At 40.0% G+C, this 25,426-nt stretch overlaps 1 protein-coding gene across 3 annotated transcripts in view; it reads left to right on the forward strand.

Moving 5' to 3' along the window:
* npas3 (neuronal PAS domain protein 3) overlaps positions 1-19,214 on the forward strand; it is a 301,093-nt gene extending 281,879 nt beyond the window's left edge. For all 3 annotated transcript variants that reach the window (XM_008398666.2, XM_008398667.2, XM_008398668.2), the window contains 3 exons: positions 9,625-9,772; positions 9,879-9,994; positions 13,655-19,214. In XM_008398666.2, the coding sequence (XP_008396888.1) occupies positions 9,625-9,772; positions 9,879-9,994; positions 13,655-15,267 (1,877 nt within the window). In that variant the 3' untranslated portion in view covers positions 15,268-19,214. The remainder of the gene's footprint in view (positions 1-9,624; positions 9,773-9,878; positions 9,995-13,654) is intronic.
* Positions 19,215-25,426: the final 6,212 nt, after the last annotated feature.

The raw sequence follows: 25,426 nt of genomic DNA on the forward strand, positions 1-25,426 counted from the left end.
GTGTGTGTGTGTGTGTGTGTGTGTGTGTGTGTGTGTGTGTGTGTGTGTGTGGTTGTTTGTGCTGTGCATCTGGATGCAGCAAGACATTAATTGTACATTTCTGAAAGTTCTGTATGATGAGATAGTTGAGTTAGGTGGTGGATCTTCCCTGTGCTCGGGCAAAAGACTAGCTGTCTTTTGAGACACAGTCCGACCTTTGACCCCGATAAAGCCTCTCACTGCTGTTGGCTGCTGCCCAGTAACTCTAGGACAACATCTGTAAGAGAAGAGTTAAAAGAACAAAAGAACAAACAGCTGCCTTCTCCCAGGCCACATTCTCTCCTGTACGTGCAGCAAGATGAGCACCAATGATGTGACGAAGAAAGCTTTACTACCTGGCTTCTCCATCATGGTCTGGGATCTGTTAGAAATGGAACAATGAAGCTTTGAGTTGTGTTGGGCCGGTCTCATTCTTGACTGAGGAGAGTCAAGGTCAGAATGTTTCATCAATGACATGTTAACCCTGGTGAAACCAGCAACATAACCCTCCACTGTTTGACCACTCTCTGTGGCCTCCTGATCACTAAACCTCACTAAAAACACGAAGACGAGTGGAAACCAAAGTTTGAAAGAGCAGATGTTGGTAAGTTAAACATTATGGCTGTCCTTTGTGAGCCTGATAATTAAAACTAGGTCAATATTTATTTCCATTTTCAGTCCTAAAATGTCGGTATATTAAAATCTGTTTCTTTCAAACTAATAATAATTTTTAACTGGCAACCTGATGATGATCCAGCAGTATGAACCTCAAATACCGATACATTTCCTTCCTGGGTTTTAGATTTTGAGTGAGGGTGTATGATATATATCCAGCACAAAAAAAGTGACACGCTGAAACTTTTCTGTCTTTTTTTTTTACCAAAGTTTTTAAGCTCCTAACATTCTGAGTGGTAATCAGGTAAGAACTTTACACTGGCCTTGAAGGGTCAGAAAGAATGAGGTGGGTTAGATTAGAATGTGTAAAACACACACAAAAAAAGGTGTGCAGTTGTGAGGCAGATGATTCCTCACTGCGGTGAGGACGGGAGGTCAGGAAGGCGAGCCGGCTGCCAGCAGTTTAAACGACTTGGTTTTAGAGGAGCATATTCTAATAAAGCACCTTCAGTCACCCCGGCTGCTGGTTTTATTCAGTTTCTTTCAAAATTCATTTCTTTGTGAAAAGCCGGCTTTGAGAAACGGGAGTGCAGGAAAGGGTCTATGTCTCTTCTTTTTTCCCTTTAACCAAGCCCAGCCGGTGGAGTGTTGGTGATGTTGCTGTGAAAGATGGCTTTTTGTTCCTGGACCGTTTGATTTGGTGATTTATTAGCATGCCAGCGATTCTCCAGAGCCTGGTCCGAAAGCAGATAACAACTAAACCTTTTCAGCAGACCTTATGAACCCATCTGCCTAACTGGATAATGACAGATATTGTTTCTGGGGAAGGTATCACTTTTATATCTCCTTTGTCCTTTTTCTTTAAACTCTCAAAAAGACCCAAGCCAGGTTTTCTGATCCACTTAGATCAGCATGATTAGTAATAATTATGAAGATTCCTCCAGTAGGAGGAGAAATTCCATATTTTTTGTGAGGTGCCATAAGAGATATCTTCTGACATTCATGTACAGCTCTGAATGACAGACCCTTCACTCACTGCATTGTTGAACTCATGATGCCCCCACTGATAAAGTCTATCACCTTAGATATGAAAGGATCTTCATTCCCTCTGCCGGTCTGTCTGTGAACCAGATTGTGTCCAACAGTAACCATTGTCTCCGGATGCTTCATTATTAAAAATGGTAATAGAATAGATGTTGTGTGGTGCAGTGATTAGAGTGGGCACCGCGCGCACAGAGGCCACAGACCTCAACGCCGCCGTCCCGAGTTCGAGTCCCGTCCTCAGTGCCTTGTGGCTATTGCCTTCCCCGTTTTCTCTGCCTTTTTTCTGTTGGATTACTTTCAAATAAAGACCACAGGAGCCGAAAAAAAAATCTTTAAAAAATGGCTGTAGAAAGTAATTGCAGATCTGTTAATGTAAACAAAAGAATAATAATAAATTTTTGAGATGGACTAGCGACCTGTCCAGGGAGACCTCTCACCCATTGACAGCTGGAGATAGGCACATGCACCTCTTGCAACCCCAGTAGGGGTTGGTTGGTTGGTTGGTTGGTTGGTTGGATGGATGGATGGATGGATGGATGGATGGATGGATGGATGGATGGATGGATGGATGGATGGATGGATGGATGGATGGATGGATGGATGGATGGNGGATGGATGGATGGATGGATGGATGGATGGATGGATGGATGGATGGATGGATGGATGGATGGATGGATGGATGGATGGATGGATGGATGGATGGAATTGTATTTTAATGCATTATATGTGTAAATGTCAAAGTGCTGTGGAATTACAATGAAAACATGAACCAATATAAAAACAATAAAAACTCACTTAACACATAAACTAACACTGTGTTGGAACATCTTTCGATTGAATTCCACCATTCAGTAATCTGTGGTAGGCTTCTCCTGGAATCTAACACTCTGACTTCAAAGTTGTCAGAATGTCGCASGTTGTCAGGATATCCACTGGTGACACTACAGATTTTCTTTGTCAGATTTTGCATTGAACTTGGGCTAACCCAATATTTTGATTTGCTTCCTTTGCTGATTTGGACCTATAAAAGTTCCAGTTTGGTTCCTTCAGATGATGACACTTTCTTCCTCGATATTTTAGTAGACTTGGCTTGCATTCACACCAGTGCTGTTTTAATCAGTTTTACAGCACAAGGCATTATAGGTAAATACAACAAGAACAAATGTGTGATTCTAGAGCTAGAGGGTGAAATGACTTGTGGCCTTTTATCAGTAACAAAAGAGAAATCTACTAGAATCTAATGGCACTCCATTTTTATTTACATTTCACGAAGAAGGAAGTTGAAATCTTCTGTCTTCTTCAGATGTTTTTGTGTAGTTTCGTTCGAAGGTGTAGCGCCCCCACATATCAAAACTACACTCACTGAAGGTGTAAAAATGTTTGAAATGATCATTAATGGTCTCATTTATAACCGTCACAAAACCTGGCATTTTTGTCGTGTGTATCAATCCAACCTATTAATATAGTTTTTAAGGCAATTCGAAGTGCGTTCGGGCATTATTGAAGAAAAGCTGCATCAGGTTGAGACCTGAGCGCATATTAATATTTTCAGAGCAGTCTGATGATGTTTGATCTGCCTGATCTCACAGCAAAACATAAAGCACTAAACTTCACATGAGTATTCTAGAAAAAGGCAGTTATTCTCGCAAATGAGTAGAGTGAGAGTTTATGCCAGTATGCTGGTAAAAAAAACAGACATACGGCATTACTTTTTGTGGGATTTATTTGAACGTCTATTTTTTGGTTTTTCCATTGCTGCAGGAGTTAGGGAGTTAGAGAATCAATCAACATGCATTTTGGAGGGATAGGGTGTTCTCTGAACAGGGATCTAAATTTTAAAAGGCTTCTTTTTAAGTGTAGCACACAGGATGATCCCTTTCTGTGAGAAGGTGTCACTCGCTAAGTCTCTATCATTACCTGCTGACAAGCCGGTCTTAGCTTGGGTCAGATCTCAAAGTCAGTATGTCCTAGTTTCCACTCCAAGAACAGAGAAACATTAAAAAAAAGATATAGAAGGTGAACTGCAGTTTTCACAAGGAAACGAAAGGTAAAGGAAGGAGAGATTTGTCAGCAGAGCAAAGGGAGTGGGTGAAAGAAAGGCAGAGAAATGGGAACTTTAGATTCACAGGCAGAAAAAGAAAAGAGGATAAAATCCATGTCTTCCCAAGGACAGATGAGAAAATGAACAGTTTTGTTGGGGTGAAAAAGGGAAGATATGCAGAAAGAAAAAAATAGATTGTTATACTTCCAGGAAGTAAAAGATTATGCAACAGCTTTTTCTAAACAGTAGAAATGAGTCAGACTGGAGATGATGAATTTTCTTAGTTAATGGTAATGCAAATTAGTAATAATGAGCAACAACATGGAAACTAAAGGCTATCAGTTGACTGAGCAGATTCTGCAGAGGTTTAGTGCAGTTATTAAAGTTAATAAAATGTAAAAATTGTTAATGAAATGCAAAGCGATTAGAAGAAAAGACAAAAGGAGACCGGACCAAGAATTAGAGATGCAAAAAAGTTTTTTGATTTATTTTCATCTTTTGGTAAAACCGAGATCAATTTCAACAATAGAGTAAATGTCGCAAAATACCACAGACAGGATGTGAGAGAGAAAAGCTGGAAAAAAAAAGAAGAAATAAACAAAAAAGTGAAAACTCTGTGGATTTAAGCCTGCAGGCGTTTCAGCAGAGCTCGTCTCTCAGGACCAACACTGCCTTTAATGAATCCTCACCGACACACACTAAAAAAGGCATATTTTATCCTCTCGGATAAAACACACACACTTGTTGTAAAACACACACACAGAAAACCTTTTAGAACACTAGGATAACAGAAGAAGACTGGCTCTGTGGATGAGGCTGGATGAAGGGACGGAGTCAGCAGCATCACATGCTGACTTTCCTCTCACTTTTTTGCAGTTTTAGGTTTCCGTCTCAGAATGAAGTCTCTGGTATTGCTGCATTTTTACGTCTTTCCAAATTAAAAGCATTGGTTGTTCTGCAATGAAATACAGATAAAATGATCTCACTTTGCAAAGAAGCCTCCCACCAAAAGTATAACATGTGTATTACAAACAAATACAGAAAAGTAAATGCTGGTAGAGATTAGATAAGTCAATACTTATTTAATGATTGCACAACTAAAGATTGTTGAAAGAAAACATAGCTGTCCTCTGCTTCAATACAGAACTTGTCACCTGTTTGATGAAGACAGACCTCCAGGAAGAAGCAGCCTGTGATTTGTCTCAGAGCTGGGACTGTAGTCACAGAGCGGCTCAGTCTGCAGCGGGAAAACATTTCCTTTGGTTCAGAGCTTCTCTCTTTGCAGTGGAGGACGGCTGTTTACAGAGCAGGCAGTCTGCAGTAAGCATCATAGTGTCAAAGTGGCGCATTGCAAACGTCTCGGCCAAACGTTAGTCATTGGGTACAATTCTAAACATTAACAGAGTTCATTAAGGAATTGTTTCTGAACAGCAGGGAGCCCTGACAAAGAGGGCTGGTTCTGACCAGGACAGAGAACTCCAGTTCTTTAGGCACCAACTAGACCTGATGTTTACCAAKCAGTCACAGAACACACAATGCAGTTAATTTGTTTTCGTAATGAACTTTGAAGCCCTTCAGCCCCTACAATCCAAAAATATTTAAGAGCTACACCAGCTCTCTTAAACTCCAGTCCTCAGGGGCCGCTGTCCTGTCCCTGTTCCAACACACCTGAATCACCTCCTCAGTATGAGGTCAGAGTCCTGCTGATTACCTGATTATTTGACTGAGGTGAGATAGAGAGGAGACATCTAAAAGCTGCAGGACGCCTCGTCTTTAAGACCTCTTTTTTATACCAACATTATCTCAAACTGCACTTCTTTGAAGCTTTCTGTGCAGATTATCACACCAAGAATGAGGATATGGGTATATATCAGTATTTCAAATATTTTGTCTAAAAAACAAAAAACAAAAGCATGAATGTTGTGCAGCGTGAAGCAGAAATGATCATGTGCCTCCAGTAGGGAAGCAGCGGGTTCCAGTCTGAGTCCTTTGCTAACTAATTTGGTAAAATGACAGACCACAGGTCAGAACTGAAGTGCTGTAAGGATAAACATGAGAACCAGCTTGACCGATTTTATCAGTTGAGATTTTTTATTTTTTTTTTTACATCATTACGATTAGGACAGATAACTTGGTTAAAATATGTGATAAATACCAATGATCAATGAATGAGAAGTGTGACAGGTGATGAAAGAAGAAAAAAATTAATGGTGAAAAAGATGAGAAAAAGTGAAGTGAAGAGACTCAACTTTAAAAGGGAATAGAACTCCTTTAATCGAGCGGTCTCTCTCCTGCAGCCTCAGGCTAGCCTCCAGCACTCCCTTTCTTCCCATCTCCATCTATTCTCCTTCTCTCCCTCTGTCCTTCATTAGTGAACAATCAGTGAGGGAGCCATTTAAAATTGAAGGAGACAAAGAGTAAGGTTTATCATACAGACTGGAGGTTTTTTCGGTCATCTCAGACTACATTTCCCTACATTTGTTTCACCCCGACTTTTTTTCCCCCCAATGTTTTTCAGCTACTGTCACTGATGTTGAACTGCAGCCGACTGATCTGAACTTTCTGGAAGTGTTAGGAAAATTTACATTGCTGCAATGTGAACAGAAAAGATTAACATAAAACTGTTTTACTTGTGTCAGGCTTGTAGTGAAGAGATGTAAAGGAGGTATCCTGATCTCAGACCCTGACTCCACAGACTGACTCCTCCTGATGCGGAGGAGCGGATGACTGAGCTTGAAGATTTTCAAAAAGGCTCCGAGAAACCAAGTGAAAGATGTCATCAGTTAGAAACAATTACTGCTGTTATGTGGGATCATCTGCTGCTGGGTTAAAACTCCCTGATGACCTACTGCAAGGTTTCTCAACAGCAAAGTATTGGTGAAATCAGTAAGACCTTTATAAAAGAGTTTAACAATATAAAACAGATTGGTGTGACAATGCTTACAGCTGCATTTGTAAACTTCTGAAAAGTCCAGAGGGTGTCGTTGGAGACGAAGCAAACCAGACACAGTTCATCATACTATTTCCGACAAAGGAGTCAAAATAATAATCAAGAGTTGTCTAAGACTCAAGGAGCAATCGCAGACAGATTTAGAAAACCTGAAAAGAAGAGATTCGGATATTCCCATTAATTAACATACATGCATGTTAGTAACTTTTTTTTTTGTTGAAAAGAACAACCAAGACAGAACTCACAAGAGCGGCTCTCTAGATCTATAACGATTTGCCTTCACAGGTGGATGTTTTTCAGCCCTGAAAACACCTAGAAATGATGGTTCCTCATCTCATCTCAAATAGGAAACAAACTTATGAACTTAGTCTTTCTACATACAATAATTGCTGCTATGTGTAAGTTTTACTTCAACTTTTCCATGTCACATTTTTCCAAAAACTGTCTAGAAATATAAGATCAAAGGGTGACAAATGAGTAAATGATCAATCAAATCAATGTAACCAATAAATGCAATTGACTCTTAGTAGAAAACATAAAATGAGTGAAACATTTTTCCAAATATACTGTTGGTAATTCACTTCCATACAGTGGCTTCCATGAACACTCGATGTCCAAGACTCCACTCCTGAATGAAACAGGCTTCCTGGTGAAGCCTGTTTAAAGTTAGCTGCAGCAGACATGCACAAACCAGTGGAACCAGCACAAACCTACTGGCAACACGAGCTGTTGAACTTTGAAAGCCGTCAACAACCTTCGGATCTGCTCAGCTTCCTCCACATCACTCGTACTCATTTATCTATGTTTAGCAATTAAATTAATGGTTCATCAGTGTCAGAAATGTCATCCAAAAATACTCAATATTTGATACAGAGGGAGTGTGGGGAGGATGGTGACTCTAGAAGTCTGGGAATGCTGTTGGTGAACTTTGATAAGACACAACTTTTGAGAGAAGTGGAACAATTTTGATCCACAGTGCAGAGAATGATAAGGTGTATAATGATTCTACATTCCTTTGAATTATTTGGATTGTTAAAGTGTTTATTCATTTGGTGGAACAGTAACGTGTCTGTTGGTGTGGATTCTCATTTAAACTAGGTGAAGACCAGATATTTAGTTGAGATATTTCATTTTATGCAAGTTACTGGAGATTGAAGGATGGCTTCAGAACAAAGTCATTCTCATTGATTGTGTTTAGTCGAGCTGTTTTCTGAGGAGTCAGAGTTATTTTGGACCTGAGCTTGTGTTTAGATTTCACCCACAGAAACAGTCTGCTCCAGCAGTAGCACCTTCTATGTCTCATGGTGTGTGTGGGTGTGTGTCCTCTTCCGTTGGGCATGCTAATATAGCCAGCGTCTCTCTGAGGACCTGCTGTCATCTGTACAGCCACCACTGCCATGCTTGTGCACATGTGTCTGATGGTGTGCATGTGTGTGTATTCACTGTGCTGTTATTTACTCTGTTGTACAAACAAAACAAGGTCACATTCAAGGTGACATGATCTCGCCATCTCTACCTTAACATGCAAACAAGTTATTTTCCCTCCGTCTCTCTGCCTCTCCCCTCCTATGAATAGGCAAATAGAGAAGGAATAAGCAGCAGCCGTCCAACCAAAGTCAATTACTGAAGCCCTGGGGATGTCGTCTTAAACAATGCTATTAGATTCTAATAGTTTTTAATTACTGGCCTTCTTTTTATATAAATCAGCCCTCGCTTTCTCTCTCTTTCTTCTCTGTCATGGAAAGCCTATTTGTGTCCGTAATTAAATTGAGGAGCGGGATATGAATTCAGAGGCCTTTGCTTCTCGTCTCTGACTGTTTCTGTTTGAGCGGCTCCTGATTAATGCCAATACATATTGCTTGAGATAACCATTTAGTGGTTAATTTAGCCAAATTTATTACCCGCGTGCTGTCTCAGGATGAAGCGAGGTTTGGGTGTTGGGTGTTGGGTGTGGGTTGGGGGTTGGGGCCACCTTTGAAAGGAGACATGTGGTTGCTGCAGTGGCACAGCGATGTCTGGTGGAGAGCAGGAGTATTACTTTTATTCACTTATTCGGTGAAAAGCTCATGTTGTGTGTTTGGAAAATGAAAGAACTGACCATGATGTGATCCAGATCAACTTACCTTAACAAACTGAAGAGGTTTAAGTCTCTTAATGACACTAAAAAGTTCAAACCTTAGCTGTAAATAAGGTGTTTTTGTTTCTGAAAGGATAAGAAAAAAATAGCAGTACAGAGGTTAATGTATCATGACTGAATATAATCACCTTTGTCTCTGTTTTTCTTTGTTTTTTTATCTGGGGGTGTGGGGGTGCAGTTGGTGCCTCTAATAGGCGTGTAAGAGGACTCAACATAGACAGGCTAGCAGTAAGTGCTAGTTCTTAGTGAATCATATGTTCAGGACGTCATCTTCTTGTCACTACAACTCTCCATCTGGTGTTCCTGACCTTGAAGTTTTTCTTCTTTAGATCTGTCTTGTGTTACTCAGCTTAAATCTGCAGTGTCTGGCATTTATATAAAAACAGTTTTTTACATATTTATTAAAACTGTTGCTATGTTGTGACAGTTTAATATGTGACAGATAATCTGAAAAAAGCTCCTTTGCTTCCTCCTTGTGGTCCTACTGTCATCTGCAGAAATATACAACTCAGTCAGAATCAACTAATCAGAGCACAGCAGGCGAGGAGGGAATAAAATATCTACAACATAACCATCACACTGGTATCTAACATTGTGTGTTTTTACCTGACGATAAACTTAGATAAAGTTATCATTATGGTATCACGATAATTAAAGAAAAAGTTTAAAACAAAACTGATTGGAGTTCTGTAAAATAAACTAATTTTGATACAACCAAAAACCATCTCATTCCAAGATTCTATCCTGTAACAATTTAGCAGGTTAGAGTTATCATGGAAAAAACCTAATAATCATTTCCCTGTGTGTTTCTGTCTCTAGTGATGAATAAAGGTCAGTGTGTGACAAAGTATTATCGGTGGATCCAGAAGAACGGTGGTTACATCTGGATCCAGTCCAGTGCCACCATTGCTATTAACGCCAAGAATTCCAGCGAGAAGAACATCATTTGGGTCAACTACGTCCTCAGGTCAGACAAGACTCACTTTGGGAAATGATGGACAATAACTGCAGCAATACCTCTCTCATTTTGAATTATGAATTGTCAGTAACAGTTTTTCTGTTTTTCCTCACAGTAATCCTGAGTATAAAGACACGCCCATTGACATTGCCCAGTTGCCAAATCTTCCAGAGAAAGCGTCTGAGTCCTCCGAAACCTCCGACTCTGAGTCTGAGTCCAAAGAGAACTCAGGTATGTAAGTGAACGCAGAGTGGAGGAACAGTTTCATATCATAAATCTAGAGTTATTGCAGACAGACATAGGAAAGAAAGAAAAAGACTACAAAGTAAAATATTATTGAAATGTTACATAAAATGTTTTTTTTTTTTTTTCAATGTTTTAAAGTTGGACCATAACAGAGGTGTAGTCTTCATGTACAGACAGTCGTGAAGAAAACAAGTCAAACTTGAAAATCCAAGCTATACATAAGAGAAGCCCCAGATATTTTATCAGTTGGTGCCAGGGCGCGGTCTGTTGCAGGCTGAGCGGTGGCGTGTGCCAGCAGCTGCAGGCACTGGGCTCACTGGCAGCCCAGCCTGCTGCCGCAAAATGACAACATGATAAAATATGCTCAGACAAAATACACAAAGCTCTGCAAATTCAACAACTTCTCAAAATACTTCAAAACATTTCTAAGCAGTGTAGAACAGAACGTATTTTTGAGAGAAAAAAAAACTTGTAATAATCCAAATATGACTTATGAAATGGGCAAAGAATTTGAAATAAATACTATTGATAAATGTTTATTCCTTAAGAGAGCTTTGTTACCAAGTTAAAACACCTTAGAGACAGAAGGACACACTGACCTGTGGGGCTTATAGACACATTTTATATAATTCTGTTGATGTGAGTTATAGTTATTAGTTATTATTATCATTAGTTATTAGTTAGCTGAATATATAAATCATACACACACAAATACATTGTTCTTTGTTTTGCTTTTGCCTTTTGGTGACTCTTGGTTCTAGTTATACTTTAATCTTTATAAAGATTAACTGATATAAAATGATTTTCCTCTGCAAACCAAAACCTTAATGTGTGTCCACATCTTCAGTGGCTGTCCTCAACATGACGCTTTCAGATTCCATGTCCGCAGCTAAAGATTATTGAACAGAAACCTCTGCCAGACTCTCTCAGGTCGTCTGTTTGGGTTGGTGAAGTCATTATTACAAAATAGATCATCAACCTTTAACCCAATGGTGGATTGGTTCCAAGTACACCTGTCTCCACTGAGTGGTGACGTCAGAAGTTGGTTTGGTATGTTTTATAGAACCGACCCGTACCACATCATAGGCTCGTTGTGGAACGGTCAGAATGGAACTACACACAACATGAGCCATTGATTGTCACTGCTTGCTTCAAGCACAAGTCATACCAGTGTTTGCCCTTGCATAGTGCTACTTTAGGCTCCTAAGTTTGACCTCACTTGCCGAGTGAAAGTCCAACTGTTGGTGGAAATGCTCTGCTGAATACGGCTGATCGTAAAATAGCACACTGAACCACACTGACATCTTTAAGGTTATTCAGATTACTTGAGCAGAAACATACAGGCAGTCTGCTAACACCATTACCTTCCTATGAGTCGTTGTTCACAACTTAAAAAACACATCCTAAACATTATTGTTGCCTCATATCTTCGTTGCAGCCAGCACTAAGTGACTTAGAGCTTACACATTGTAAGTGAATTTAAACCAAGACAGCCTCTCCACTTCGAGCATAATACTATCAAATCCTAAAGCCCGTGTTGGCACAGTGGAGCTCAGGGCCAGCTGGTATTTTTGCTAGAGGATAGAGAGTCTGGCAGGCTGCTGGCTGTAAACTGATGCCAGCTGCAGCAGGAGGGAGCCAGCTTCAGCAAATGTCCAACAGGCCCAAGGTGCTCTGATTCAACATGTTCAAAAATGAAACAGATGCCCTTTGACCTTTCTGCAGTTTAGATGGCAACTAACATGAGAAGATGCGTCTGTTTTGTTTACAGCTGTTACAGAAAAACCGACACCAAAGACTAATTGAAGCCACACAAAGAACATCCCCCTGCTTTAGTTTGAAATCCTCTCTTTTAGTTTCCGTCATGCTTTTAGCTTTTATCTCCTGTGTTTGCAAATGCTTACAAAAATGTTGCAATACCTTGGAAGTCAGACTGAAACAATAGATCTAAAGATTTACCACCACTGTGCATCTCTGTGACTCCACCGCCTCCCCGTTAAGGCAGCTGTCTTTAGTCCACACCTGAGCTTATAGGCAGCATGTCAGTCATGTTGCATTCCAAACGAGTTGTCAGTAAAGCAAACAAAATCTCCGGATGTTCAATAAATAGATACATTGATTAAGGAAATGGTAAATGAATTATACAGAGATGTTTTTCCACTTAATCTGTTTTGCTTTCATCCAAACTGATTCATTAGGGGCTCCAAACAGAGCCAACTGGGCAGTCCTTTGTTTGTGCTGCTATAATATGTGTATTGTTTGTGTGTAATTGGCTGGACAAAGCCAACATGACTAAACAAAAACAGATGGTGAACATAGCAAATACAGAAAATAATTCAATTCAATTCAGAACAAATCATTTCAAGACATTTTACAAAAAAGGCCAATTGACTTATTATTATTATTATTATTATTATTATTATTATTATTATTATTATTATTATTATTATTATTATTGACCTTTATGTCAACAGCAAAATCCCATTGAGATTAAAAATCTCTTTTACAAGAGAATCCTGGCCAAAACTGAGGTAACAGAACTTTCACAGCAAAACACAAATACACACCTGCCAATCACACACATACACACATTACAATTCATCCTAGTTATCAAACCGTGCTTTAAGCTCAGTTCATTACCCAAATTAGTTCAAAGGTTTTTATCTAATCCAGTGTTTCTCAAAAGTTTTCCGGCTGAAGACCACTTCACCTATTTAACAAACACTCACAGACCACCTAACTTCAAATTGCCCCCACAAAAACATAACATTGTAATATATATGATCTGAAATGAAAGTATTAGTCTTCTAACACGATTATTGTTTTTTTCTTTGTTCATCTTAATGAGAAGAGTTTAGATCTGACTGGCCAGGGCAAAACCATGAACAGGTCTACCGGGTTCAGATTTTGAAAGTGGATCCAAAGCTTTCCAATGATGTCAAACACATAAAAATGAAAAACATAAGTTGTTCTTTACTACCAAGTGTTGTGTGCATAAATAACATTTTCGGGCAATTTGTAATTTAGAAGCATAATAAAAGACAAATAGAATGGAGTTGCTTTGGCAGAAACAAAAATTCTCTTGTCAATTAAATATAGAAATTATGCACACATTTCTGTCAATTGTATTTATCTATTGTATTTAATTTAGTCATTTTAATTAAATATGAATAACAATAGTTTCATAAGCCAGCAAAGTTGTAAAAAACTGTTCTTATCAACTGAGACTCACCATGCCAGCCCACCTGACTGAACACATGTGAGCAATAAAAACATGTGATTTTGTCCAGATCTTGTCAACTTTGGTGCATTTGAAAATGTGTGATGAGCTCATGTAAGCTGAGCAAGAGGTTTAGCTTGACCTGCACCCTCACGGGCATCAAGCAGTCGGACGATGTGGCCTGGCGTTACGTAGAAAGGCTGATGAAATCAATAACTTCCCGAGCTACATCTACAATTACTACATGTTGTGATCTTCTTGGGGGGGCAGGCGGTCTCGTTAGCCGGGCTGGAAGCTCCCCTGGATAATGGTAGGGGAAACTCTGCTTACAGCTGGATGTCATGTAGATAAGTTATCATCTTCTTGTGTAGATAATATTGTGTAGTCTAATATTTTTATTTCAACCACCCTATTTTTTTTAACAGACAATGAAAATAACAAGTCTGAGGGAAAGCCAGGCCACCAAGCAGAACACAGAGAGGATCCAGAAACAGACAGCAAACGTCAGCAGCAACCAGGCCAATCACATTGCTCATCCGAGGAAATGAAGAACCATGACGACGGAGACAGTTCAAGTAACCCTGAAAGTCAGGACAGTGATGACAGCCTGGAGCCCTCAGACGGGGAGCAGGAACAGGAGCAGGAGGTGGTCCGAGGAGAGGGGGGAGGACTGGAAGGCAGGTTGGGGAGATTAACTGGACTGGGAGCGCTGGAGGGACTCAACACCATCAGTGGACTGGGTAGTTTGGGAGGGCTCCATATTAAGGTAGAACACTATGGAGAAGGAGAAGAAGAACTCCACAACTCACAAATGTCTTCATCAGAGGACGATGAAGAAGAGGAAGATGAGGACATTGATGAAGTCGATGATGAAATAGTACAAAAATGTGACAATGCCAGTGCCTCCAGCAAGCTCCAGAAAAGGCGGAAAAGGAGAAAAGTGCAAAAATGGGATGGAACCCGAAGCAGGAGGCTTCGTCTGTCCACAACTCCCCCCAGCCCAGCAGCAATAGGCGACTCTACACCACAGGCCAATCCCTCAGGGGCCACTTCCATCACTTCCACACCGCTTCTAACTTCGTCCGATTCCCCAAACAGCACAGGAACCACATCCTCTGTTCTTAAAATCAAGACAGAGATGGCAGAGCCTATAAACTTTGACAATGACAGCAGCATCTGGAACTACCCGCCCAACAGAGAGATTTCCAGAAATGAGTCTCCATATAGCATGACTTCCAAGCCTCCTGCTGCAGGAAGTCAGGAGACATTCCCTTCCCCACAGGGTGGCTCTCTACAGGTAGCCATCCCTGACTCGGTCCTCACCCCTCCTGGACCCGAAGGGGCAGCAGGTGGGGTGAGAAAGCCTGCGTACAACGGAAACGCCGCCTCATCCTCTTCTTCCACTGCTACGAGTTTAGCTCCTCCTTCCAACACTTCCTCCACTGCCCCCCTTTCCCCTCCACTCTCTGCATCCCCCCGGGACAAACAACAAGGTACTCCTACAACATCCTCAAACTCTTCCTCATCCTCCTCTTCAACTTCAAGCTCTTCTTCACTGCTGTATTCTGGGGATCTTGAAGCACTTCAGCGCTTGCAGGCTGGTAATGTGGTCCTTCCGCTGGTTCACCGCGTCACGGGAACTCTGTCTTCTACCAGCACCACGACGCCTCGTGTCTACACCACTGGGACCATAAGGTACGCGCCAGCAGACGTCACTTTGGCCATGGCACAAGGGAACCTCCTTCCCAATGCTGCCATGAACTTTGTGGAGAGCTCAGGGTTTGGTCTGGACCCTAAGACGCCTATGGAGATGCTCTATCATCATGTCCACAGGCTAAACATGTCCGCTGCAGCAGCTGCAGGCCCTTTTGTTGGATCCCCAGCACCGACAGTTGGGAATGGCAGCTTGGGAGGCCAGATGTCAGCAACAGCTAACGTTTTCACCACAGCGGAGGGACTTTTCTCAACGCTACCGTTCCCCGTGTACAGCAACGGGATCCACACTACGCAGACAACTCTGGAAAGAAAGGAGGATTAATGAAATACATCCAAGACCGCATTACTGTGTTTAAAGAATCAACAACTGTTTCTAACTCAAAGACTACTCAGTAGTAAAAAATAGTAAGAAAGAATTTATCAGCGTGGAGCAGCACTGTGTTTCCAAGATGGAACAAAAGACAGGAACTGTCAAATGTACTCTAGCACTTTGAGCAATTGAGCTTGTGGAAGACATGGGTGGCCCTCACACACACACACACGCACACACACACACGCACACCCACACACACACACACACACACACAACCCTTTTCTATTGATTTTCTCTATCACCAATCTCTCTTTGCTTCCATTTATTGTAATCAACAACTTTTTTTTTCTTACAACAGATGAACAAAAAAAAGCAACGATTCYTTACTGTAAAGAATTCCTTTTTGCCTACAGAGAATTCATGTTGCCTAAGGATTCCACTGGAGCCTGAAGGGGATCATTTTATATCACTTGTTTTGGTTGCATCTTTATGAAGATGTTGATTGTGCATACTTTCAGGAGGTTGGTGCAGGTATTTGTGACACACTGAAAATGCTGTGCCTCTCCTTATGTATCTTGATGTGATCAAGGCTAAAGAAAAAGAGTTTTTAACCTGAGAGGAGAGGGCAGCTGTCTCAGAGATAATCTTTTCACAAAAGGTTTTTGCGAATGTTTCTTGGTTGAGGGGACAGTAATTGATGCTTTTTCCTCTTCTATTTCTTCCTTTTTATGAAATATTCTAGCTCAGATGTAACTTTGGAATCAAACATTATACAGAAAAAAGAAAAAAAAAAAGCAATTTCAGCCGGGTAATGACCTGTGAACTATCGAATGTTACTACAAGTTTCCTCATTTATCTGAGGAGTTTACCTACAGGTCTCACACCAAACATAACCTCCACTACATCTACTCCCATCTCAGTCTGTCAAGCTTTCGTACCTTCACTCTGCTTATCTGATATTTAACTTTCTGTCCACATTTTTTCTGGTAAATCTACAGATTTGTGGTGCTAACAAACGTCCAGTTACCCAGAATCAGCTGGCTGATGTGGGTATTGTAAATTCGGCCCTCCTGTTCTTCCCCCTGTTTGATTATTGTTCTTTTTATTACTAACCTTCAGGAATCTCAGAATACACACGACAATGTGGAGCTGATCACTAGATGTTTAGGCTCTTTTCTGTTCTTTTTATTTCTGTATATTTGATAAGCGAGTCACTTTTAACGCTCAGTTAGACTGAGGCTAAATACTTAACATTGCTAACGTAAAAAAAAATGAATGTTGACAACCTTGACAGGATCTTGTTTTCCTGTTCCTTTTGTTTGTGTTTTGCTGTTCTCCTTTTCTTCCTGAACCAGAATCACCTCCACAACATTTTCCTCAACAATCCACTCTCTTCCATCCCATCGCCAGAACCTGTGATTAAAAACTACATATCAACAAGGAGATTGTAATAAAAACATGCATTTTCAATCAATCTGTCAAACAATCAATGTACAACAGGAGTAAAGTGGGATGTTCTTTATTTAGATGAACAAAAAAAAGAGAAAATCCCTCTTCTTTAAAAAAAAAAAAAAAAAAAAGCTTTGTTTTTGCTCTGGTTGTGTCCTTCTTCCCCCAGCCTCTTTTGCCAAAAAAAAAAAGACAGAAAGAAATGCTAAGTTCACACATTTGGTGTTTTAAAAGCACTGTGATCCTTGCTCATTTGTAATTTTCCTCTACTTTTTTGGTAAAAAGAGAAAAAAAACATACTAAGTAATAAATCAAACTGTAATAAGCTATCACAGTGTCAATCTTTTGAAAGTTGACAGCCCTGTCTTTACCATCCCGTCATCTTATTACCCCGTGTGATTAAGCCGTAAAAACGTGTTACCGATGTGTTTAGTGTCACTGGCTGTCAAAACGTCTTTCATGGCAACTTCTCTGTGTGTGTGTTGACTATATGCAGTATATACTGAGCTACTGTAGCTGTTTTTGTCCTTTGTCTTCTCTGTGCTCTATCTCTAGTGTGGCGAAGGAGAGGAAGTGGCGTCAGAGGAAAAAAACTGTCAGCTGGATGAATTCTAATCTAAACTCTGCGTCTCTGCTTCCTCCTCCTTCTCCTCCGTTTCCCTCTATCTGCAGTCTTAGTGAAACCAGTGGAGGTTGTGGAATTTCGTGTTTGGTGGCCTTTGCAAAAAAGAAAAAAAAAACACACCAGTAAAAATTGGTAGAGTCCACCATTTACTTTTTGCTGCTTCCTTTTTGTCTTTGTAAAATTGCATTTTTATTTTCTAACCCTTCTCTCTTTCACTCGACTGTTGCTTTTTGCTGTTGTGTAGTCTTATTCAAACCTCTTTATCTTGTTGTCTTTTCTCTCAGAGATGAAAAGAATATTTAACTAGCTCAAAGGTTTATGGAGCCATGTATTTGCCTCTAAGGAATTCTGGGACAGGTTTCCTGCTCATGCACCCAAAAGAACATAATAAGAAATATTTATACTGTTTAAATTGTGTATGAATAATATAATTTACATAATTTAATATAAAGTTTGATGAGGAAAAATCTGAGGAAGGATTTTAAATATACTCTGAGTTAAAAACTACCACAGCCTGGACTGTGAAACATTTTCCCAGACTTCCTGGAGGTGTTTTCTGTGCATTGGGTGTATTTCAATGGTCCACACCAAAACGTCTTGAACTCCCAGTCAAATTTGTCTTTGGGGATCAAACTGACTTAGATAAGGGTTTCGAGGGATGTGAAAACATTCACAATTGTCTTTCAAGACACAATAATAAAAAAACAAAAAAAAAAAACAATTTTAACAATTTCTATAAATATTAAAAGCAGGAAATTTTTTCTCACTATAAATCTATTTTTCTAGGTGTTTTGGAAAACTGAACTGCATGTTTAGTAATCTTGTCCATTTACTGTGAACAATCCCATTTTTTATTTTTATTATAATTTAATCCAATAGCTGTAATTTTACTTCATGTCTGATTGTTTTTTTATGTCTGGAATATCCATTATGTGGATAAAATGGAGGCCTTTTGAAAGATAAAGGTTTGCTGAAGTTCAGCAGACCAAGTCTCTGATCCAGTCATCACATCTGGACAAAACAGTCACGTCTTTGTTTATCAGTGTTAAGATTGGTCTTTTCAGGAGCGATTTCTTTCCACGCTCTGAATTTTAACATTTTCTATGTATGAATTTAAAGGCAACGGAATAGTATAAGCATATAGAAAATACTTTGGCGAGTGTTCAATGGGAGGCATATCACAAATGAAACCAGGAAATACACCCAATTGTAACTAAAACTAAACAGCTACTTGAAGCTGTTTCAATGTTTTTCTGTGTTTTTTGTCGAAAAATGAAAACTTTGCTGGTGATTTTAAACCCTAAAAAACCTTAATCACAGCTGCTGTCAAATACATAGTGTTTAAAATTTTCAAATATTGAAAAGTCATCTCATTCACCTGTGAAGAAACTGTGTCTGTGTTTTTAACTATTTCTTGTACAATTAAACAGATTCTTTTATGAGGAACCTGGTGCCAAGTAGCTGAAATACGGGAAAGCGGGAATCTCTTATTATCAGTGTTAACAGTGTTATAAAATTCTAAATACAAACAAATTAAAATATTAAAAAAGAGAAAACTATGCTACCATGGTTTGGTTTCTATTTTTCGTGTATATTTTTATTTTCTTTGTAAAGGAGTCAAAACCTCATGACAAACTGATGCTAACTGTGAGTGCCTGGCTTATTTTTATCTTACTTTGAAATTACATTTTCATTTATCATAAATAACGCTGCAAATCAAAAAATGTACATATTTCATTTTTTATAGCTTTGTTCCTTTTTAAGTTTACTAGGCTCTCATCTGTTCAGAAGAACGTCACATACATGGTTGTCTTTCTGTAACCCAGTTTTGACCATCTTGCAGGTGCCATATTCATAATAAAAGGTTCTATTAAATTGGTTACCAGATTGCATCATTTCTTCTGTTCCACATTTAGCCATCTCACTCCTCACCAGACTGTTAACACTCTCACTCACTGAGATGCAAGTTCGTTTTTTCTTCTTTCTCCTTCATGTCTTCTGGTTGATGTTTGTGATCAGCAAGGCAAGTGGAACTTTGTCTATAAGGTAAAGTGGGGGCGCTGTTTTACACATTTACAACCTTACCTCTTCAAACAGCACCTCAAATTCTCATATATGTATTTCACAGCCAACAGCCAGTAACTAGGTATCTCACAGTGTTTCTCAACCCTGGTCCTCACCGCCTCCTGTCCTGCATGTTTTAGGTGTTTCCCTTCTGCAACACACCTGAATTGTATCTCTGGGTGATTAACAGGTTTCTGCAGTACTTGATGGTCATGCAATCATTTGAATCAGCTGTTCTGGAATAGAGGCACATCTAAAACATGCAGAGCAGGGGGGCRGTGAGGACCAGGGTTGAGAAACACTGAAGTAGAGGTATTAGGCAATAGATGACACCTCCAATTAAAACCTGTACCTCTTACCCTGGATGTGGCTTCGCTCCGCTGTGAAGCCCAGAAGTGCAATAAGCAAGCGTGGGAAATGAGAGATCATATGAGAAAGCCGGTGATAAAAACTTTCTCAGCTCATTGCTTCATCTGCGTTGACCGACACTTGTACTGCAACTCGAGCAAGTTCAATTTAAATCCACATTTTGTCTGTATGCATAGTCATAAATGCATGCTGACATCATTTATGTATAAATATATTATATAATCACTAATATCACAATGTAAATATAGTCTGTCTTGGTTAATCTTTTTGAAAATGCAAACATTGTGCTTGTGCATTTTCCTGTTGGAGTCATGTGATCTTTGAGGATTGATTCCAAAAATAGAAGTGTTGTTCATTTTGACGGATGGCGATCCAGAGGTGCTTCGCTCCAGAGGTGCTTCGCTCCAGAGGTGCTTCGCTGCACCGCTGCTGTTTGCTCTAGTTGACTGTAATAGGTGTGTATTTAATGTGAAGCCTGATCTATTCTGTAGCAGAGACATAGGTAGAGTAAATTGGGGGTTAGAAAACATGGGACTATTAGAATCTTATAAATCTTATCTTAAGGGTTCAGAACTGTTTAATAATCTCACTGAAAGACAGTGAGATCCTACAGTCCGTCTCACTAGAGGCATTCTCAATTTTCCAACAACCCCAGTTTCTCTGAGATCTGGTTGGCTCTTGGTTGGGGGCTCTCTATGTAATGTACCTGAGATTAAAAATGGACAAACTGCTTCCTCGAGGAGGAGAATAAGTTTTTACATGGTWTGTAGATGTCATAAAGGGCATTGCAGTGCTCACCCAGTGTGACTTTTACAGCCTGTAAATCTTTTAATTCACAGATAGTTTGTTCTGGTCAAGGTTTGCATACCACCACATCAGATGCTGGAAAATAGCTTGCTGAACTGATAACAGACATAGAGAAAAAACACCTAGAATCTCTCATCAATGTCCTTCAGAATTTAAATAGTGCAACCCTCTCCAATGAACTCCCATACCACAGACAGCGTCACGTGTCCCAGCAGGAATAAAAACACACTAAAGCAGCTTTCACAGATGCATATCTGTCTGTCTGCAGGGTCGTTTTGTGACTTTCTGATCATCACTGCCTTTATCTCATTCCAACCTATTGGCAGAAATTTAAATATCTCTGTGGTTCAGACCATAAGGGAGTGAATGGAACAGTCAAAGCAAGAGCTCCAGGTCTATGCTGAGTGTTTTTGAAGCTTCAGCTACTGACCTGAATGAGTATTGCGGAACCTGTCACTTCTTACTACTATTTTTGTGAGAACGTGACAAAGACCTTTTGTGTTCACAGCAACATTAAAGTATGGGCAACTTCATATCTGAGGATGTTATGCAGTTCCAGTCCAGTCCCCAAGAACTGACCCAGAAGCTACAGCGAGAAGCTTAAAGCGTTTGGAATGGTCTGAAAGACATCACTAATTAAAGGGGCACCCCCACCCCTTTAATCCCTGAGCAGAATCTAATTTGGAACGTAACCATAACGGGTTCTACTGCAGATTTGGGAAGCAGCTGTTTACATCTGCAATTAACTTTCCACATCTTCATCTGACGTAGAATCTCCTCAGACCTCCTGCTGAGGAGGATGTAAAAATCCTGGTTGGCTTAAACCTGAACAAACAAAAGCACAACCTTATCCTAGGCTTCTGTAAAGACAAGATATACAGTATAAGATAAGTCAGTCATCAAACATTTAGTTTTTGATAAACCTTGTGGGTTAGCATTGAGATAGAACTTTGACTAGCTTTTWAAAAAGTTGCTAAATGTAAGGAGCTGAAGGACAGTGTTCTCTATGACCTTGTTGCACAAAACTTACCTTCATTCTCATCACAAAATGGCTAAAGTGAAACATAAACTGAGTGTCTGTTTCTTCCATCTTGCGTCTAGTTAGTACTTCTCCTGTCTCGGCTGTCTTCATATCCTTTTTGCTTAAAACGCCTCCCGTTTCTTCCATCTCGTCCTCCATGCATTAATAAGTGGAGAGAGGTTAGTCATTGGACCCTCAGAGGGCCAACCAGCTAACTTTAAATATTTCACTCTATTTTAAATGAGCGCACATGAATCATAGATCACAGCTAGTGCTGTGTGCGTGCCCATGTGTGTGTGTTGTGGTGCTCCAACCTGAAACTCCTTTTAATAACCTCTGGCTGTCCATCTCAGTGAGAAGGCCTGATGTTGAATTTAGATCCAACTGCGTCAGACGTTCACCGCAGGCATAACGAGCAGCCTTTCATCACAGGCCGTGATGGACAGATGATGAAACAAAGCGTTAGAGATGAAAACATGGCCTGTTTTTCATCTACACTTTCACATGGGCTCCTACTAATTCCCAACATGCAGAAGAAGTAAAAACATCATAAAAAGCTGTATAAGTATTTTGAAGACAGACCATCTCTTGACATAGGGGGGCGTTACATTTTGAAGATGAAAGCTGATATCTAATGGTGCTGCTGGGTGTCACTGGGGCTGAGAGCTCATGTGTGACAGCCAGGTACTGGAACTGTAAGTTTCATGTATGGGTTTCTGTGTAAAGCATTTATATGCATTTGTTCAATTTATTTAATTGTATTGTGATGTGCATCAACAGTTAGAATAGCTAAATGTTTGATTTTAACATTAAAATCTACTGAACAGTTCAAACTTGTGATTGGCTAACCTTTTACTGGGTAAAAATGTTTATGTTTACATATTTCAAATAAATCAATTTTTTACTGTCAGATTCTAAATTAATTAGAGTTCATCTGAATGGGAAAGACAGGCCACCATGGACACTAACCCACCATGTTTATTTCATTTTAAACTGCCACATTCTCCCTTTGTATTGCTTATGTCCATTAATATGCTTTACGTGTTCTTATTTTAAATATGTTGCTTTCATGATGCCGTACATGGGACCTGCATGGAGCACTAGCCATCACCCTGAACATTGTTACCGCTGGTTTCCACCCTACTGGTCTGACTGGTGGCTCATTGCTCGGTGCTTGTTGGAGAATCTCAGCTCAGTTGGTGGTGCTTCCCYGCAGAATAGCCAGTGTTCAATTCAGATTTCACTACTAAGCTCTAGATCACTCACAAATACAACTTTATCCCTAATGTCTCTTTCCAAATTCACTTCCTGGATTTGATGTTGAGGGAAATGTGGATTAAAGCGGGTGACAACAGCTTGTTCTCGGCGCTCCTCCCTCCTGGTTGCTCGAACTTCAGCTCCCCACATTGTACCAGACATGGTGCTGGGATTGCAACAGTTAGAAATTATTTTTAATCCAGCATTTGCAGTGACTTCGTCTTATTTTGAACTGTGGATGTGTGTTGCTGAGCTCATACCTCCTTTTGTGTGTGAAGTCGTTTACTACCCACCAAAGTACAATATGGATTCTATTCAAGACTTTTTTGAGCTGAGTGCAGATTTTATTCCTAAATCTGATAATCTTGTAACCTGTGATGGTTTTCTTGTTGCTCTGCTAAGTCATTGGCTTCTGAGTTTTTAAGGCTTTTGGTTTCTTATAATCAGTCTGTTTGTGGATCGACCCATCTACTCAGATAGACTCTGGACCTTGTGGTTTCATGCTGTGACATTTCTCAGACTGCTACCTCAGATCATTTTTCCAGCTTGATTGAATTTACAGCTCTCAGTTAGTGAACCATTGTTAGCAGTTTGCTTCCTCACCTCTGCTACTGCTCAGCAGTTTATTGCTGCTATAAGGATTTGCAGTTTTCTCCTGTAATCAGTCTAGATGCTCCTTTTGTCCTAATGACTTATCATTTGTGTACAACACTGGTTGTGAAATTCTGGACTTTGTTGCTCCTATTAAATGTAAGACGTCCAAACTCAAGGTTGAACCATGTCTACACAACGCTACCACATTCAAAATCATCTTAACTGTCTTTCAGCCAATGCAGCAAGGCTGAAAGACAGTTAAGATTTAACACAATTAGCTCTGTTTTAAAGTTGCCCRCATTGCTTTCACTAATGTCTCTGCTGTCTTTCCTGGTTCTGCTGTACAGTTTGACCATGTTTTTCTCCTATTTGACAAAAATTGTGCAACACATGAGAAGTACTATTTTTTCTTCTACATTTTTTCTTCACTGTGTTGATTCACTTTGATGAATTTTGTACAGTTAAGTAACATCTATATCACATACCCACAATCAATTTTCCAACTATTGCAAAAGGCAGCAGCAGTCCCTAAAACAACCTGCTGAGAGAAACACCAGCATGACATTCAGATATGTTCAGGGCCATGTTGGCTGTTCCTGGTGCTTGTGAACAGTAACTGGAACCTCATCAGTGCTGTCATCAGTGTGGAGGAAATGTCTGCATTTCCTCCAGACCACGGTGGCCCTGGATTCTGATGGGCATCACATTAATATACTGTATGTATGTGGATTAGGCATGCAGTAACCTAGCCAAAGTCAGGCAGAGAGGAGATAAGATGAACATGATCAAAGTAGCTGGACAGAAGCTGTGGTATGGTGGGACATAGACCATCCAACATAGGTTCTTGGCTCCTATAACGCTCAGCTCCATGTAGTGATGCTTGGTGAGTCAGCTCTGGATCCAGAACATGTCACATCCCAACATATCCCATCCTGTGTGGTCAGGTTTCAAATGAACACCTGATACAATCAGACATCAATCATTCTTTCATGTACCATTCTCTCTTATTCTCAATCCAATTGAGGAGTTTTTTTTTTTTCCCAAAAGAAGATTTATGAGAGGGGGTTTGCATAGTGGCGCAGTTGGTAGCTGGGTTCGATTCCCGGTCTGGGGTCTTTCTGCATGGAGTTTGCATGTTCTCCCTGTGAATGTGTGGGTTCTCTCAGGGTAATCTGGCTTCCTCCCACAGTCCAAAAGCATGACTGTCAGGTTACTTGGTCTCTCTAAATTTTCCTTAGGTGTGAGTGTGTGCATGTGTGCGTGCATGTGTGCGTGTGTGTGTGTGTGCATGGTGGTTTGTCCTGTCTGTCTCTGTGTTGCCCTGCGACAAACTGGTGTACCCCGCCTCCCGCCCAAAGCGTTTGCTAGAGATAGACATCAGCACCTCCCGACTCCACTAGGGACAAGGGTGTTAGAAAATGGATGGATGGGTTTATGAGAGGCATCTTTCTGCAGACCATGTGAGGTGAAATTACAGCAGACCAATGTCAAATATAGATCAATTATGCCAAACGACAATTTTCCAAGATTTTTTACTGTCAGATTCTGGGAGATCTTTGTGATGACAACTTGTGGCAAATCTACAGGACAAATGACTGTCAACTTAAAGTTCTTAATGGAAACTACTTTGAATGTTTTAGGTACAGTATGAGTGTTTCTTATTTGAAGTCTTTTATGTAGCACCTAAAAAAAATTCTCATTTAGAAAATGTAAAAATCTGTAACTCAGATAATCATCAATCATGCTCACACCACCTGGTCATAATCATCATCCACTGATGGAAATGGATCTTCCTGGAGTTGAAGTGGGATATTGATCCTCAGTTTCAGTAATAACACATTTGTAATTTTGAGTGGCAGCATAAGATTACATAAATGTAACCAACAGATTTTTGTCTAAAATTTAACTTCAGAGTTTTAGTTTGTGTTTTTGCTTTTGTATTTAGTTTGTACAGTTCTGAATAATTAATCGTCAGCTTATGT

The sequence above is a fragment of the Poecilia reticulata genome, linkage group LG22, assembly GCF_000633615.1.
Source record: "Poecilia reticulata strain Guanapo linkage group LG22, Guppy_female_1.0+MT, whole genome shotgun sequence".
Taxonomy (NCBI): domain Eukaryota; kingdom Metazoa; phylum Chordata; class Actinopteri; order Cyprinodontiformes; family Poeciliidae; genus Poecilia; species Poecilia reticulata.